General features: G+C 32.8%; 4 protein-coding genes across 4 annotated transcripts; all 4 read left to right on the top strand.

Annotated features, from left to right (window-relative positions):
* The first annotated feature begins 1,080 nt into the window (after positions 1 to 1,080).
* Positions 1,081 to 5,377, top strand: LOC108724902 (uncharacterized). The gene is made up of 5 exons (XM_018451601.1): positions 1,081 to 1,325; positions 1,524 to 2,099; positions 2,808 to 2,957; positions 3,288 to 3,392; positions 5,189 to 5,377. The coding sequence occupies exons 1-4, from the start codon at positions 1,093 to 1,095 to the stop codon at positions 3,304 to 3,306; spliced, it is 978 nt and encodes a 325-aa protein (XP_018307103.1). The 5' UTR covers positions 1,081 to 1,092; the 3' UTR covers positions 3,307 to 3,392; positions 5,189 to 5,377.
* Positions 5,372 to 12,735, top strand: LOC108724903 (cysteine dioxygenase type 1). Its single transcript, XM_018451602.1, has 5 exons — positions 5,372 to 5,930; positions 10,266 to 10,407; positions 10,508 to 10,613; positions 11,392 to 11,561; positions 12,474 to 12,735. Exons 1-5 carry the CDS (start codon positions 5,689 to 5,691, stop codon positions 12,507 to 12,509), a joined length of 696 nt encoding a protein of 231 aa, XP_018307104.1. The 5' UTR covers positions 5,372 to 5,688; the 3' UTR covers positions 12,510 to 12,735.
* Positions 12,736 to 13,582: 847 nt separating this feature from the next.
* Sdhaf3 (Succinate dehydrogenase assembly factor 3) lies at positions 13,583 to 14,370 on the top strand. Its single transcript, XM_018451603.1, has 2 exons — positions 13,583 to 14,017; positions 14,176 to 14,370. Exons 1-2 carry the CDS (start codon positions 13,841 to 13,843, stop codon positions 14,350 to 14,352), a joined length of 354 nt encoding a protein of 117 aa, XP_018307105.1. The 5' UTR covers positions 13,583 to 13,840; the 3' UTR covers positions 14,353 to 14,370.
* Positions 14,371 to 14,465: 95 nt separating this feature from the next.
* On the top strand, positions 14,466 to 18,845 carry LOC108724901 (nucleoside diphosphate-linked moiety X motif 19). The gene is made up of 6 exons (XM_018451600.1): positions 14,466 to 14,534; positions 15,009 to 15,143; positions 17,128 to 17,464; positions 17,533 to 17,768; positions 17,844 to 17,996; positions 18,385 to 18,845. Exons 2-6 carry the CDS (start codon positions 15,060 to 15,062, stop codon positions 18,664 to 18,666), a joined length of 1,092 nt encoding a protein of 363 aa, XP_018307102.1. The 5' UTR covers positions 14,466 to 14,534; positions 15,009 to 15,059; the 3' UTR covers positions 18,667 to 18,845.
* The last annotated feature ends 234 nt before the right edge of the window (positions 18,846 to 19,079 follow it).

The following is a 19,079-nucleotide window of genomic DNA, read 5'->3' as shown; positions in this document are numbered from 1 at the left end:
AATTCATCTTATTCTTAATTACTTTAATCTTTAGAGAGAGAGAGGAGGGTCTATTTTTTAAACCTTACAACTTTTCCTGAGATAAGATTTGTTATAATTTATTATTTTTCATTGTATTTCTTGCTTTAAAATATGACACTGTTTCAGCGTCATTATAATGGTTTTCTTGTCTTGTAAAGATTTATTATTGAAAGCTTTTAGAATTATTTCTATAAATTTTCTGCAATATTTACTTAAATTAAATTATAAATATTACATAATAATGTAATATAGCATTTTAACGTTTGATGTGAATAAAAAGTATTGTTGATCAATTTGATGCGGCATTATGTTAATTTTATTTGTAGAAATTATTAGAAAAATTTTTGCGAGATCAAAACCGATCGCCCTAGTAACTGATTTTATAATTCCTGAAAAAGAAAAGAAGATAGATATTCAAAGAACAGACCAAACAATGCCTAAATTACTACGAGTCATCGCGGCGAAGAGATCGTATGTTCTACCAATTGTAGTGACAACTGATTCTAAACCCCAACAGCCTGAAGTACTATCTGCTGAAAAAACTCATGTCGACCAAGAGGAATTCCCAGAAGAAAAAGTAACTTTGCAGGAACGTGTGGAAGTTGCGAAAGAAATAAAAACGGATGTTGTAATTATGCCTGAAATGAATGTTGCCGCAATCGAAGATGCTCCAAAAGATGTTGCTGATGAAAATAGAGTTTCCCAATATGATATTCTGAATGATACAACAAGGATTTATGTCGCTTGCCCGCAGAAAAAACCAGAAGAAAAATTTCAAAATCTTATTCTTTGTAAATGCGGTTTACCTTCTGATTCGAATGGTTGTTCGCGCTCGATTGCCAAGTGTATGAAAGACCGTGTACCTTATCCACAGAAGAAATCGGAATTTTTTTGGAAGAGGAATTGCAAAAATCTGCCTTTTATACGCGCAAATTACCTTTTAATTCGAATAATTATTTATATTCCATTGTCAAATGCACACAGTGCAATAATATTATTGATAATTGTCCTTGCAAAAACAATAGATTTGAACAAAACAAAATTTACTGTGCGTATTGTCGTTTGTTAACCATGCAATGTATCTGCACATCAAATCTAAAGAATTGCTTGAAGACTGATAAATCAAAATTTCATGGCGCATCACCTTCAAAGATCAGCTCGCAAATCTGCACAAATTATTGTATAAAAAAGCGGAAAGAACGCAAGTGCAGAAAAACCACGACTTGTTGCCATTCTCACGAAGAATGTAGATGTAAATGGTGTGCAACACGCGACAATTTTTCAAGAATTATTGATAAATGCAAGTAAGATATAATAAGATTTTTTTCTATAATATTGTATGATTTTAGATAAATACATTTATTAAATATAAATTAGTGAATATTTATTAATTAGATATTTCGATATACTTTTTAATTATATAATTCCGAGACAAAAAGCAATACTCAGAATATACATATTTTTATAAATCTCTCGTTACAATTTCCCGAAATATTTGACAGGTGTGGATCACAAGAAAGGTGTAGTAATTGCGGTAAACTAAGAAATCAATGTTGCTGTGCTACATTCACTTTAGTAAAGTGCCATAAGATCAAGGAAGCCGCCAATCGCAAGAGGACAATGATTTGTCTATACTGTGATAATCCTCAAGACAAATGTACATGCAGAGCACCAATCGGAAAGTGCTTGTATTGCGGATTGCCATCAGATGTTTGCAACTGTCAAGGCGACAAGGGTCACGCTCGTGATTCTGAACGGATTGCTAAAAGACCGGATGAGAATCGAACGATTTGCGTCACCAGCTGGAAACCAAAGAGGGAAATCAGACGATATTTCGAAAGAAACTATGAAGATTTCGAGCCGTATTCTACTAAGGAATGTCAATGCTGCAAAAAGGGACATCCTGAGGAACTATCTTATCAACGGCTAAATGTTTTCTCGGAAGTGATGAATGAACTGCAGCAGAAGATGAGCGAGTCCGTATGCTGCACACGATGCTGGAGAAATCCTTGTTGTTGTGGACTGCCGGTCGATCAAGATAAGAGAAAGGAAGAAAGGAAAGCCGAAAATCGTCTCAAGTATATAAAAGAATTTTTTATCTAACAGATTTCTCTTTTTCATTTATTTACATAAAGACGTGTCAGAGAAATACTAAAAATAAAATTTTTTATTTATTCTTATGTAACTTTTATGCTACATATAAATATTCAGACGGTCCACCATAGAATTTCATGTTATTAGATTTTAAATGGTTCTTTATTATTTCTTATCCTTCAAGCTATTATTCTAATAATTATACTTATTTTAGCAACTTGACTAACGGTTGACGTTATAAATAATTCCCTTATAATCTCTTTCTACAGAGTGAGTAAAAAATATCGAACCGATAAAATATCCAGAAATAGTTTAATGCCCACAAACTTAAATTTTTTAAACAAATATTTAAAAGTAAATTAATAAATTTACGTGAAATTGTCCAACTAATGTATATTCGGAGCTGCTTGATGATATTTAAATGAAAACCATCAAAATTTTGAGTAGCACGTTTAAATAAATACTTGCATTGACATAAAAGTAATAGATCTCGACATAAGCAAGTTATTCTAATATTATATAAACATCCTAACTAGTAGCAAATAATTGTTTAAAGCTTTTCTGCAATAAACTTTTATTGTATTAAACTTTTGTGCTTATTTCTTGTATCTATCGTTGCTTAATCACGCCAAAATAGAAAGGTTATCTGAAAGTAAGTCACCAAATAATTATAAGTGTAATCTGAATTCTAGAAACGAGCGTAAAAGCACTACTGAAAAATTGATACCAATTCGACATATTGGTTGCGTTTGTAAATTAACACCGTGCAGATACAAGAAAGATAGATCCAATTGTAAGAGACCGCTGGCAAAATGTTATTACTGCAAGAGCTTGCCTTGCACGTAAGTAAAACAAATTACATTTAGAGGATCTCAATTGCAAACGTTTTTTTTTACATGACATTGTCGGTATCTAATTTATATCAGTTTGAACGATAGAGATTTTGTAAATAAGCGAATGTTACTATTAGCGGTACGCTTGGTTTCATCGCAGGGCTTCTATTCACGAAAAGAAACGTTTACGAGAAAGTAGGGAAATTCGTTATGCATATTATCATAGTATTTTCTTTAGTTTTGTGTATACGTTTCTTTTCAAGAATAGAAGCCCAGGCCTAATAAGGCCCGTATGTACACTTCTTATTGTTGCTTTCTTTATTGCATTCTTTGCTGCAGTTGCATTACTATAAAATAACCAAAGCCGTGCAGGTATTCGATGATTCACCGAATGAAAGCAAAGGCGAAAAGAATTTTACCAATTCGAGAAACAGACACAGGAAGGTAAATGACGTTTAATTATATAGTACTTGCAATTAATGGTGAACCAAATAACAAATAAATATAACAGCGATGTATTATTGCATAAAATTCACGTATTTAGAACACAGAAAAATAATAAAAATATTTTAGTTAATATTTTTACGCCAATAATATATATTACTTAGGATATTTACTAGGTTATTTCTATTTTTATCTTCATTAATTATTCTCGATCTAATTTTTATATTTTATTAAATAAATAACATGCTATAAGCAAATTATGCACACGTGCTCGATTTTGTAACTAACAAAACGGAAAATTCGCAAATATTATTCGCAACTTTTCCTAAAAATATCTCTCTTGTCAGTTTTATAGCATTAACAATTCTGGATTAACAAGTCCTGGATTGCCTCATAAATAATTTCCGTCGTAGGTAACAAATATTTTTTGTATGTGCTCTGAATAACAAAGATAAATAATCTGTGCCATATATAATAAAAAATTATTTTTATGATTTAAGCGAATTATATGCACCTATGATATTTCGACGAATAAATTGGTCATAATTATACGTATATTATGAATACGATCTATTATTAAGGTTGCTAAAATAATTAGGATGTTTTCATGATTTCTAATTTCGTAATGTTCTTGAATAATTGCTAACTAAGACTAGTAATATTTCATCGAGTCATAAGAGAGATAAGAGAACTCAGAGAAGCTATATATATATATATATCTTGTACACATACTTTGTATATTGAAAAGAATGTAAATAGCCTCGAAACTCACGAACACAAATTAGCGTCATCTTAATAATTATCGCGTGACGTGATAACGATTAATGAATACTGAAATTTGAGTAATGATGTATTTAGAATACATTTGTCTGGTATTTTATAATCCGAACCATCTGAAATATTCGATAAATACAAATATTTATTTATTATACTTCTCTTTATCGACTCTTTATTTTTTCTTTTTTAAGATATACAGCGTGTCCCGAAATTCGAGGGTAATATTATTGTAGTGTGAAACTTGAAGAATTAAGTAATGAAAGTAAAAAAGCCACTTTTTTCGTAAAGTAGTCTTTTAAATATAAACATTTAAAATTTGACTAATCATAAATGTTGCTTAAAAAGTCATCTGTCTGTGTGACAGTATGTTTTGTTTTCCGGATTTTCAACCTATTAAAGTCACAGTACTATGAATATAGATGTAACTATACATACAAAAAGGACAAATCAGGTATCAAGATATAAAAGCTTTTTTTATATACAAGGTGTTCTTTAAATCGGCCGCTATGATTTTTGAGATACTTCCAAATGAGACAATTGACGATAAAATATTTCTAACAAAAGTTTGTTGGCTTTTAGAGAAAAATTAATTGCAAGAAAACTTCCAAAATTGTTAATTTTTTTTTTACAAAAAATTAAAATTAAATTATATTTTTTTTTCAAATAGAATCATAAATTTTTTTCCTTATTCTTATATATACATAAAAAGAAGATTTCATCCACAAATACTACAAACATAATCTACAAATCTGTCGCAACATATACCTACATATATAAAAACATACATAGAAATAGTAGTTGTCGAATTCAATCGTCAAAATTCGTAAAAAAGAATAGAAATATAAAGTAACAACCATTTCAGTAACATCCTGTAAATGCTGAATTATTTGGGAAATAAAGCTCTCGACGGGATAGCCATAAAAATAGAAAATCATGAGAATACATTTTTTATCTGCGTTTCCTTTTTCACGAATTATAGAACTATACTAAATTCAGCTCTATTCTTTTCGTTGACAAAGGTGGAAAAGTATCCCGTACAGTAAAGAAGTTCACAAAATGACAAAAGCTGAAAAGCAGCCTGTAGAAGAAAGAAGTTCACAAAATCTTGCTACTCGGACGATCAGCTCCAGCCCCCCTACTCCAGTAGTGGGCACCTTATACTGCATATAAGATGCTGTACCCGCGTTGTACTAGACCGGTACCAGCTGTAGGCGAGCAAAGACAGTGAGGTAGTACGGATTAGTACGTTCACGCAGTTAGTGCTCGGCGTACAGAGGCTAAAGACGTTCGTATAAATCTCTTGTCTTCCCTTCGCTTTCGAAGTCACGCTGTATTCTACGAGTCAGAGTCAGTTGACGGAACGAGTCAAGGCTCCCGTTTTAACGTTCACGGTTTTTCCGGTGCTGGAGTATTTCTTCGTAGTGCAATCGCCGCGTCCCTTCCTGTGTCTGCGGGAAAGCAGAGAGAAACTTTTGCCGATTGAATAGAATTGCTGAAGTGTCGAGATACCGGTTGAAAAATGGAGATTTGCAACCGAAAGGATCGATTGTACGATATGCCGTGCGAAAAAGCGTCGCGCCTCGTTGACAACGGGGAGAAACTCCGGCGGAAGAAAGTTTCCACCCTGCGGGAACTTATAGATGCGCTGTACGAGGCCTACGACACGGATAATGTGAATATCGATTACGTTCAGGACCTGATGATAAGCTATAAGAGCAATCCTGCGGAATGGAAGAAATTTGCCAAGTTTGACAGATACAGGTATCTGACGTTTATTTATTTACTTTTTTTTTAAACAATATGAATTCACAACAAATAGGAAATAAAGACCATTTACGATCAAACTGGATCTTTAATACCTAAATAATTCGGTGTGAATTTATGCATTTATATCCAATCCTGTAAATTGTGCGCCGAATTTAATTATTAAAATTATTATCAAAATTATAATTTACAGGATTTTTTTTTTAAGATGCTTATATCAACATCGGATTATTAAGATTTTTCTAAGATGCCTATTAATATTATATTATTATTAAATTGTTTGTCAATTTAATTTGTAATATTACTTTAGTTCTGTTAGGATTGCGTTTCAAGACTGAAAATTAAATTCGGCGCGTAATTTGCCAGATTAAGGCTATGTTCCAAAATTGACTGTCTGTACTGAAAATCTATAGTGCACATAACGTAAACCGTCACATTTTCAGTGCTGGCAGTAAATTTGGAACCCAGCCAATATGCAGTATATAAACTCACACTGAATTATTTAAGCACTAAAGATCCAGCTTAACCGCGTTTAGGGTCTTTATTTATTTATTGTGTATGTCTTTTAAATTTTTTAGTATATAAATTTTATCTTTTAATATAAAATGCAACAGACATATTATCACAACAGATAACAAGATTATCGTCACTTTATGTATAATTGTGTCAAATATGCATAAATTATGACGAAAAAAATAGTTGAATCTACATAGCAAATAGTTGAAAAATGTATAGCAGTAATATAATCATCTGTGATAAATATTGAAAAATATTTTCGGCACGATAAAAACTCAACAATTAATCGCGGAAATACAAGAAATTAAAAATTCTTCTATAACGTTTGTTTTATTATGCACCAAGAATAAAATTATATCGCTTTCAATCTGACAATTGATAAGATTTGCATACCCGATTCACGATTCCACAGAATATATATCTGATGTAATTGCACAACTTGTTAAAACGTGATGAGAATTGTGGCGTGCGGAAATGTTTTCATTAACTATCAGCTAATTACACACTGATAATTACAGCACTATTGCAAATAAAATTACCGCATAACGGTAATAATCAATTAGGGATATTTCGGAGAAATACGTCAGTGGACGACGTACTTGATAACTAAAAGACGAAAGCACAATAAATATTTTATTTATTCTTATTATTCGTAATAAATATTTTTGTTATTCAATATATTTGACGTATGGAAAATAGAATGTCTAACAACGCAAAATTAATCTAAATGAATCTGGGATTGAAATTAATCTGGCGAAGTTCAGAATGGGTTATCGGCCGTTCTTTGCTTGTTCTATCTCTCTCTAATGCTCCCCTCAAAATGTGAAAAAAAATTTGGTAACCTTGTTCTGAAGTGACCCATAACACCACTACCACTTGTATCTGTGGTAGGAGTAGACGATTGCCATTTAATGATCGTCGGACAAAAAAATACGTTAGATATATTAGCAGAATTGTGTCATCGCTTCATTTTCTCCTTCATCAATCTCATGACTACCGTAAATAATAGATAACTAATACACGCAATAAAATATATCAGTCTTCAAAAAAGAAAACATCATGTTTACGAAGAGAGTATGACAAGAGTGTAAAAAGAAATGCTAACAATAAGTTGATATCAGGAAATATTTGAGGAAACAGAAAACTTTTAAGGCAAACGAGATACTTCGTGTCAGATTAAAATTATTTGTATTAACAATCTTATTAATTATTTCATAAAGTTAAGAATGCACGGAAATAAATTTCGAATCAAAAGGAAAATTCTCTTGTTCTTCACAGCTTTATTTACCAGGGTGCGTATTACACATATATAATTACGATAACTGGATTAGCTTACAATATTACGCGCGATCACATATCTTCATCGTTCGATAAGGGGGACAGAGAGAGAGAGAGAGAGAGAGAATGTTCTAGAGAATTATTAGACATTATCGACAATGTTATCTCCGTGAACATGTTGCAACGAACTGGACGATGCAACTCGTATTTTCATATTCAGAGCGCAGATAAGAGTTTACTTAGCACAGAGATTACTGTATGTAATACTCAAACGTTTTAAGCATTCGAGAAACACATTTCTGCTGATATTCAAGAATTTTTGTTTTTTCTCAAATGGTTCTTAATGTTTTTCTTATTTCTTTCGTCATATGTTATGTTATCGAGTGCCATCGGAAATACGACAACTAGTTTAACGTCTTGCTAATTGTCGAAGACGTTGCATAGCTGTTGATTAGGCAAGCAACCGTAAAGAGGAACGAAAATAAGTTTACGAGTTCGCGACATAACGAGCGCATTGGACGCAGGTGGAATTACTGTGTGCAGTAGCTGGAGATCCACGTGACTCGGGAAAGTACGGAAACTACGGGGCACGTTTACCGGTTTTACTGTCAACACAAAGTAGAACGTAATGCCGTGTGGCAGGCAAATATTCCTTCTACTTTGAGATCGTTCTTACGAAAGGTCACTAGAAAGATAAACATCTTTGTCGTCGTATTTCAACGGGTTATCATATTGTTCAACGCTTTCAGCGTCAATCTGTAGGCGAATGTACAATGTGATTACAGAAATTGTTGACAATACAGAAAACCGTATCAACAAATTAATGATAAATTTAGTGATACCTCGAGAAGAAATGTTTTTCTGTAAAAATGAGAAATGGAACGTTTTTAAAATCTAGAAAGTTTTATTTTTGAGACAAACATAGAACATATCAATATTTAGATTTTTTTAGATTTTTGCGCTTTAGATTTTTTGAATACTTTAATTCACATACTTTTATTCGATGAAGAACACTTGTACCTGCGAGCGTACAAAATATTCGTTTATATCACTGTTTCAAATCAATACTCAAATATATTTAAACTGAGAGATTTGGAGATATCTTGATACTTTGCATGAGACGACATTCTTTAATTAAAACGTTTGCAAAATTAATAGTTAATATTAATATCGAATTAAATAAAGCTAACGTAAATCTCTCTCTTGATTATTTTAAAAATTATATTTTTCTTAAACGGATATTAAATCTAGTTATTTAAAGATATTATTTAGTACCGGAAATTAGAACAGCGATAAATAAATATCCAGAGGCGATCGACCGATACACGTTTTATATATATATATATATACATACACATATATACATATATATAGTTAGTTATATGTATGTACTTTCCATGCATATATTCCCTTTCTCCATGATTGCGTTCTGCGCAATCCAGAGAACATTGGTATCTGTACATCGCATGACATTCGTGGAAAAAAAAAACGCGGACGAAACGTATGCTGTGCGAAACATTGGAACTTTCAAATTATATTCGCTCTGCTGCATCTCACATTTCACTGCTGGAATCACAGATCACTGATTCATAAATCGTGCACTTTATATTAATGCTTTTCGTAAATAATGTTTGTTTTTTTAGGACGATGAGGTAATTGTTAATCAAATGTTACAAAAAGTTGATAATTATTTAATAATACCGTACAACCAATTCGAACTAATTTAGATTTAAATGATTGTTCTTTTCGAGAAGATGAGTTGTCTTTATTTTCTCCTACTATGATTTTTTTATATCGTACTATAATTTAAACACGTAATCTGATCTAAAACTAAAACATGTTAAGTATTATAATTGATTTAAGTTTTGATAGTATTATAGTATGTATTTTTCAAAGGACTAGTTTATTTCTAAGCTGTAAAATTTATACCGGTTTAAAAGCTAATTTTGTACTAATTCTTTTTGTGCTACAAGAAGTATAGATTCGAATTAATACTTAAATCCAGATATGAGAGAGAGAGAGAGAGAGAGAGAAAGAATTAACATTTAAATCGACAAATATTGTTTATTAAGACAAATCAATAGATCAACAGATCTATAAACATGTTACCTAGTCGAACGTGTGTGTATATATATCAGGGTTGGGGGGGGGTAAAGACTAATGTTTTTTTTTAAGAATAAATATACTGTGTTTCTTCTTAAATATGTTTTTAATGCTTCAAATAAGCTTTAAACAGTATTATAAAAAAACATTTAAAACATATATAAAAAACATCAATTTAGCATGTTTTAAACTGTTTAAAACACGTTAAAACGACATGTTGTTTACCAATCCTGATATATATATATATATATACACTATGTGAATAAAATCTGCACACGTAATAATTTAAGTTTAAGGAATATACGTATTTGAAATGTGCATCAAGATTTTCGAAAGGTACCGACCGAAAGCAACGGAATAAGAAAATTCTGACCGGTCGGACAACATTTTCGAAGGAAAAATATTAGATTGTAACGCTCGATGTTTTATGTGCAGATATACCAGAAACTTAGTTGACGAAGGGAATGGTAGGTTCAATCTCATGGTATTGTGTTGGGGAGAAGGTCATGGGTCAGCCATACACGATCATGCCAACTCGCACTGTGTAATGAAAATGCTCCAGGGGAAATTATGCGAGGTACGGAAATTACGAATAATTATTCGGAATCATTTTAGACCACGTATCATACATACGTTGTGATGTAAAACTGAGATATCAAATTATTTTTTATTGTTAGACGAGGTACGCGTGGCCCGAAGGATCGGAGATGAAAAATGATGTGGAGGAACTCAAGGAACTTGAGAAGAACACGCTTGATACGAATGAGATCTGTTATATTAATGGTATGACTGTTTTTAAATTAAATCCTAGACGATAAGTCTTACATATTCAATGAGGAGCTTTCTAAAAAAAAAATAACATTTTGTATATAACTTATTTTATTATCGAGTCGAGTATCGAGTCTGGTGAAAGATATTTGTACGGGGGAGATTTTGATTTAAAAAAAGTTTTATTTGTAGAAATTAAACATTAATTAGCAATTTATTAACAGTACGTTCTGTCCTAATATAAATAAAAAAGTTTCGCAAAAATAAACTGTATTCATGAAATTAAATTAGAAACTAAGTTTCTCGACTGAATGAATATTTTTTATCAGTTCAAATAATACAATTTTTCATTTACGCTTATTACTAAGATAATATATTTTAATTATTACACAACTTTTTAGGAAATAATTTTAAAAACGATCTATCTTTTTCTTTGTTAATATATTGCTAATTAATCTTTTTTTTCGAAAAATAATTATTTTTAAAGGTATGTTCTCTGTATGAATACTTTCTGCTCTATTATTCGAAATGGATTCCAATCAAAATTGTTCAATTATTTCCTAGATTTCTATTGCGTTTTTTCAATGAAAATAGAATAATTTTGACCAAAATCCATTCCGAACAGTTTTATAAAACATGCTGTGATCATTTTTGTAAACGTAAAATAATCATAAAACAAAATTTCGAGCGTGAATCTTTTAATTTATAAATAAAATCATTTATGTGAATAATTTAATTCTGTGTATGTATACATATTTTAAAATAATCTCCAATATTTTTTTCCGTTCGAAAGACTCACTAGGTTTGCACCGCGTCGAAAATCCAAGCGCGATGAATCCCGCGGTCTCCCTGCATCTGTACTCGCCGCCATTCTCGTCGTGCTCGGTCTTCAACAAGCAGACCGGGCAAAAGTCTACGTGTAAGGTCACATTCTGGTCCAAGTACGGAGAAGGAAGAAACCGGGTAAAAAACTATTTGCATATCTCACGAAAGTTTTATCTTACCGCGCAATTCTCGATCTACCTCTCTGCCAAGATGCATATCAAAGAATCTTGCAGCATCCCGAAGTTGCATTTACGACGCTGGAAGTCATTACAAAGCTTTATGAAGAGCGTAATCGAATCTCTGTCTCTTTACAGAAAAATTCTAGAGTTAGTTCACATCAAACTAGCGGAACATCTCTAAATATCTTTTTTCAATTTCTTTTTCCATTTTCATACAATTAAGTTTCGCAAGTCCTAATATGATCGAGTATGCCTAATTGATATGAAAAGTGAAAAGTCTAACGAGTGAAATACACTGACTGAAATCCACGATGGAGGCCAATGACGGTAATTGACCACCTAGGGTGGTTTCCTTTTTTTAAAAAAATTTATAGCAAAATATTATATAGATACTTTTAATATTTCTGAAATGCTTAATCACTGCAATTTTGATATTCCAAAAATATTTTTTAATTTTTAAGAGATTCCTAGATTCTTAAGACTTACTGCTTTATTGTAGACATTGTGCAAAAGTTTATGTTGCAGCTTTTATTTTCTGTTCGTTTGCTTGGATGAGCAGAGGTATTATTTCTTTAATGCATACCAATAATAATTTCAATATAAAAACTATTTCGTATTTGATACGAAATAGTTTATTACATATTTAAACAAATTTTTCGCTTGCAATGCACAAATTCAAAAATAAGGATGGTAAAGTATGAAAACTATACAATGTTTTTTTTTCCTTTTTTTTGCTTGTTCGCTTTAAGCGCATGGGATTGAAGAAGCTTAATTAACAATCCAAAAGTATATAAATTCGCCAAGTGCCTCAGAAGTTCCTGGATCGTCAGTGGTAGAACAAGCGGAAATTTAACAAATGTATAATTTATAGCAAATTCAAGATGCCAGATCTCCCGAGGATAACTAATCTAAGCAAGAGAGCAGAAACACCACCAGCGATATTCTAATTAAACAACGATATTCTAATCGTATGCGCAAAACGATTTGCATTTTCTTGGATTGGACCTGGTTGCTCACTATGCATAAATTAAACCAAAACGTTAACAATTGTGTTATTACTATTGTCTAATTTTCGTCATGTAATCGTATTTAAGTACTTAAATTTACTTGTAAGGATCTGTAGATATTTTTATATAAGAGAATACGTGCACTACGCGTCTATTTCTTTTATGGTATCTATAAATAAATTAAATTACTAATCAAATAAAGAAATGTATGTAAGAAAAAAATATTTTATATTTTTTTATATTTTATATTTTATATATTTTATGCATGCATTAAACTCTCTTTTATTTGTTACTAAAATATATATACTAACGAACATCGAATTTCCTCTCTCAATAATTAATAACTAGAAATTATAAAGAATAACATCAATATTGTATAAAGAATTACATCAATATTGTAATTTCCCATACAGCAATATAAATATACTCTCTCTCAAGAAAGAAGTTATGATAATATATCAAAATAATGACATATTGATTGAATCATGACAGAAAAACGACATAAATTTGGTCAATAATCGGTCAATATATAACGTTATATTGATATTATTTTAGCTTTCTTGTTTCCCTTGGACTTATATTTAATACTAGTACTGGCCAATTAATCACTTACGTCAAGTATTAAAAGTATCATTGTTAATCGCTTATTTTGAGTATTGAAGGTATAGATATTATATATAATTAACAGTATCTTTTAATCTCAAAATAATTGATTAATTGGCCAGTACTAGTTTTATATTTAGATTATTAGGCCAGTACTTAAATTTCTATAAAGGTAATAAACACATGTTGAATGTAACAGTTGCAATTGTTGAGTAGAAAATTATAAAATGATGTTACGTGGTGTTTATTAAGATGCAAGAGTCTCTGTTTATAAGGCGATTTAAATTATTATATACAAATAATACGGAATTTTCGAAATTTATGGCTATAATTCGCTAAAATATTACTGTCGCGCGGATATTTTCAAAATTTTCTGTTAGAATTGATTTAGCCGGCAGTCAAAGTTAATTTTCAACGAGACACCTTCGCCGACAGATGCCAAATTTTCTCGGAAAATCACGTCATATCCGCGATCATTATTATCATAGAAAATTTCATCTCGACAATGACGAGAGATCAGGCAGTCTAATTAACAATAGAATAAAAAACAGCGAGATCGATAATAATTGACGAATATAGCAGCAGTGCTGTGTCCGCAAGCGCGTGCATCACACGTGATCACACGGTCATGGCCTCCCGGACGCACGTGCAGCGCGTCCGGATGCTGTATAAGACAATTTTGAGGTTACATCGCGGTCTACCGGCCGAGGTCCAACCCTTGGGCGACGGTTACGTCCGCGATGAGTTTCGGAGGCATAAGGAATGCGTCGAGAGCGAGGCGATCATCTTCCTCCACGAGTGGACTGTAAGTAAAAGCGCGTCAACCGCGTGCGAGCGTTATTTGAGGTTATGTTCGCGCGTGCGAGCCCGAGACAAAAGCCGTGGTCCAAAAGAGAATAAAAAATTTTGACCGTTAAAAATGTAATTAGCAATGCAAATAGACTTCGTAATTCCTTTTCACAGAATTACGCAGTATCTCTTGCCGAACAGCTCGGGTTGAGAGGTCCTCATACGGCAAAACCGCTAGGGCGATACCTGAAGGAAGAAGACGTCGAGAAGCTACGAGACGAGCAAGTATACCAGCTGTACGAGCTGATGATCGCGGCGACGGGGAAGCCGGATGACACAAAGAAGACGTAGCTACATACTGTGCTAAAACGTGGCTGTTTCCGTGACGTGGCTGTGGCCGATCGCAAATTCTTGAAAATTCAGCGCACTTGGACCATCAGCAGAGTTGTAGCGTTGAAATACAAATAAATAATTTTTCCCGCACGATTTTTCCCAACTCGTCAGCGGGAAAATTCACTTGACGATCGTATTGTGTAATAATTGTTGCTTATTATTATTGATAGCTGTTATATAACAATAAATATTATTGAGTGCGAGAAACTATCAGAAGTGTAGTGTTATTGATACAATTATAAATGCAGACGATAATAGCTGCGGTTTGAGCGATCAATCAGAAAGAATTTTACGAATTGAGTAATCAAAAACTGCTTCGAAGCGTTTGTGGACCGCAATTAATAAAATTAGGAAATACAACAGCAAGCAAGTGAAACTAATTCATTGTGTCGATTTGATGCTCAACCTGAGTAATAAATAATAAAAGATTGACATCAGCGGTTGTTACAATTTACGTATAACACAACATATGGCATATAAATAATACCATATATATAATAGCTATCAACATAATTATTTACACAGCTTGTTTTTGAGATAAACGATAACGCAGTAACGTCAAAGTGAATAATTTCGTTATCAGAATTATACATGATCACTTAATAATTTAACAGCCCAGAAAGATTATTGGCAGGCAAATTTCCGTTTGGTTAATACATTTAAAGATGAAGACCTGGTATAATGCGGCGAGTTTGATATTAGCAGCACGTCACGGACAAACACACGGTCGTGCGGTGGCGCCTGTAGTCGTAAGTGCATATACAACACAATAACAACATGCATGTGTATTCTAGTCGCGTGATCGACACTTTCTCGCTCCATCTTGCTCCACATTGCGACACGGCGCGTGGAATGAGAAAGATCTCGATTGACGATATATACATGTTTACGTTGAACTGTTCATTTATGATTATAATTTGTAAGGGTCTGAGCACAAGGATTGCCCTAACATTACGTCAGACTTATGTTGTGGACCTAAGCAACGCATAAACTTTGGCGTATGTTTTATTTGTATAGCTGATAGTAGCATGCTATCAAAAGATACATAAATGTACATAAATTCCACATTCATCAAAACTTGTGCGTTGCACTTATGTCTATAATTTAAGTGTTGCGATAAACCTTGTGCTCAGACCCTAAAACATAATGTATACACGTGACTCGTTTTTATCTATCGATGAATATGTCAGATGGCAAAGCGTATCTCAGCAAAATCGCAAAAATCTGTGATTGCTTATGATGCTGGCAACTTGCTGTAAATTTGTCTTCAACGATTTCGAATATACCGACATTGTAGCAACATGCAGGCAACAATGTGTATTATATGTATTGTTAGCATTGTTTATTTAACGGCAAGATAGCTGCATCAATGTTACCTTGTATTGTGTGCTGCATATTATTATGGCAGCGTACATGACGGCAATAATATGAATTTTGATGATGATTTTAAAGTTGTTGGCAAGTTGCTACTTAAAGTTGTCATATCGTGAAGGCATCAAGTTGCCAACAAATGAGGATTCGGTTACTGCAATTCTGGTAGCAACATACTTAGCAATGCATACTTAGCAAGCAACATGCCAGCAATGGCTGCGTTCAGCAGAGAAAGCAGCTTTGCAACTGTTGTAAAATTCTTCAATATGATTAGTTTATACGTTTAGATCTGTAAGGAACCAAAAGCAAGAACCAGTCGTATTGAAGAATTTTACAACAGTTGCAAAGCTGCTTTCTCTGCTGAACGCAGTCAATAAGACAGACACGTTGCTATCTGAAATATGTCTGTCGAGAAGCACCCTCATGGGTTTATTGTTCAGCGAATTTGATCACTCGTACTGGATTAATGCATACTAAAAGTTACGTGAAATTAGTAAAGTTGAATGTAAAAACATATAAATATTTTAAAAGATTAAATACCCAATATATAGGATTTTTTCCATTTAGTGACAAGTCGAGACAAGCACCATTTTATTTCTCTTGACTTTCAGTGAATAACAAAAGTATAAATGTATTGATTTGTGTCATCAAATGAAAAGCATCCATTGTCACATTATTGAATAGAATCTACCTGTATTATTTCCCATACAACACATAAATTTGCAGCAACATTATTGTAACGTTTACAATGCTACTGCAACATTATTGGAACAATGCAATGTTGCTACAATATTGCTGGAATGATCTGTGTTGTACAGGTTCATTATCAAAGTTGATTACAGTAAGTCTATTTTCTGTAATCGAACTAGTATGCACTTTTGAAACTTAAAGTGAAATAAGCATGTTTGATACTTAACGAAAGCGAGAAAGAAAGTTCTAGTGCAAGAATAAAAAAATAGACCTTATGGCTGCTTTGCTTTTAGGAGATACAGTCGACAAATATTGTTCTATCTTTGTTATTCATTGAATGTTAAAAAGAACAACTTTTGTGTCAACAGTGTCTTCTAAAAGAGAAGCAGTCTATAACCAGAATTCATAGTCAATGTTAATAAGATTGTTTTAAATATGGTCTTAAAATATCGTCTTAAAATGTTATAAGCTAATCAAGTAATCACAGAGTAGTATTAGAGATATTTTAAGATATTATTTAAGACCGTTTTAAAATAACAGACTATAATTATCGACCTATATTATGCGACTGTATTTAGATGCTTTATATAAAGCAGTTTTTAATGTATTAATCCAGTGCGAATGACTAAATTTGCCATTTTAGATGAGGCTACAGGCAATTGATGATTTCAGCACAATTACAAGCTGCTATATTTGAAGCGTCATCAAAAGTCGAGTTTCATGCCAGGGTTGTACGTCTTCCCGGGTGGCGCAGTGGACCCAACTGATAGCAATCTGAAATGGTACGAACATTTCAGTGCCTTCGGTCTGGACAAGGATAAGCTTGCATCTCTGGTACCAAAAACCGTGTCGCGACCGCAGATTTTTCAATCGAAAGAGAATGAGTTGCTCAAAGAAATCTCGCTACGCATTACGGCGATTCGCGAGACCTTCGAGGAATGCGGGATACTAATATGCAGACGTAACAAAGATGGCGATGCTCATTCTGGTTGGGCCGAGCACGTATCAAGTAAGAAATTACGTGAGGAATTATGAATAAATTTATAGCTAATGTAACATTTATCGGATAATTTTTAGTTCCTGAGGGTGAGCTGCAAATGTGGAAGAACAAAGTCCACAATGATGCGACGGAATTTCTCAATCTCTGTCAAAAATTGGAGTGTTATCCGGATTTGTGGGCGCTGCATGAATGGAGCAATTGGTTGACACCTACGTATAGGTTCAAGACACGTTTCGACACTGCTTTTTACTTGGTTTGCATGCCGCATATGCCACACGCTGAATATGAAGCTATAGAAATGGAGGATCTACAAGTGAGATACTTGCACAATAGCTCCGTAGATAACGCGTATCCTCCCATAAACACTAATCATTAAAATTGAATTCAGTGGTTCTCTCCGGAGAAGCTTCTTTCGACAAATGTCGAATTTCCACCGCCGCAACAGTACGAGATTGCCAAGTTCACCAAAGTTAAAAGTATAGATAATCTCCTGGATATTGCCATGGAACGGAATAAAATAGGCGTGCAGCTGTATTTATCGGTACGTAAGCTGAATTGTTCCAATGCTAGAATTGTTGAAGTGCTAAATATTTCGTATGCAGCACAAAAGCTTGCAGCAACATTGCTGCAACGTTTGCAATGTTGCTGTAATATTGCTGAAACAATCTGTGCTGTATGGGATACAGTGCAGAAGTTTGCAGTAACGTTGCAACTTTTCAGCAATATTACAGTAACATTGCAGTAACGTCGCAGTAATGTTGCTGCAAGCTTTTCATCCCACACAGCACGGATTGTTCCAACAATATTGCAGCAAAATTACAAACGATGTAGCAATATTGCTGCAAGTTTCTGTGGGATGGATAATCTTCAACACAAATAATTAGAAAAATATGCAATATCTTATTGTGTTGTTGATAAATATGTTTTAGGTAACTGTGCAATTGAAGGATGGCATCGTGTTTCTCTTGCCTGAAGATACGATGTACCCTAATGTGAAAGAAATTGAATTGTTTGAACAACAATTAATCGATAAGTCGGATATTACTGCACATGAATTCGAGAAGATGACCCTGATAAAAAACAGAATTGTAATTCTCGACACGCAAGTTAACATAATTTTTACCGATAACGGCAAAGATAATTGCGTGATATTTCTAAAACCTGGGTATCATTCAAAGTCTGGAAATGTGGAATCTAAAAATAAGCTTTAAGATGAATAATAGAGAGAAACACATTTGATTTCGGTTTCCAGATAATTTGCTCGAAGAAGATATTTTTAAATATGTTTAAATGTTGAATAAATATTAAACATTGTATGATTTGGTTGGTAAGGGGTTGTCAGCAGAACGGTTCTAAAATAATGATAAAATAATAACTTGTAAATAAATATAACATAAATGATCTTTGTTATATTTCTGTAATAAAATATGCATATTCGTATTTATGCAATAAATTATTAATAATGTAAACACGAACGTGTTAGCATTAAAATTTTATTAAATATGAACCCGTTGCCTGATAATTTTTTAAATATATACGTAAGAATATACGTGCGAAGCACTGCGTGGTGCATAACGCGTTTTAAAGATGGAGACTGAAAATTCATAAATAAAGCTTAAACATT

This window comes from Mycetomoellerius zeteki, unplaced genomic scaffold (assembly GCF_001594055.1).
Source record: "Mycetomoellerius zeteki isolate Tzet28-1 unplaced genomic scaffold, Tzet1.0 scaffold312, whole genome shotgun sequence".
NCBI classification, from domain to species: domain Eukaryota; kingdom Metazoa; phylum Arthropoda; class Insecta; order Hymenoptera; family Formicidae; genus Mycetomoellerius; species Mycetomoellerius zeteki.
This window is presented reverse-complemented; position numbering and strand designations above follow the sequence as displayed.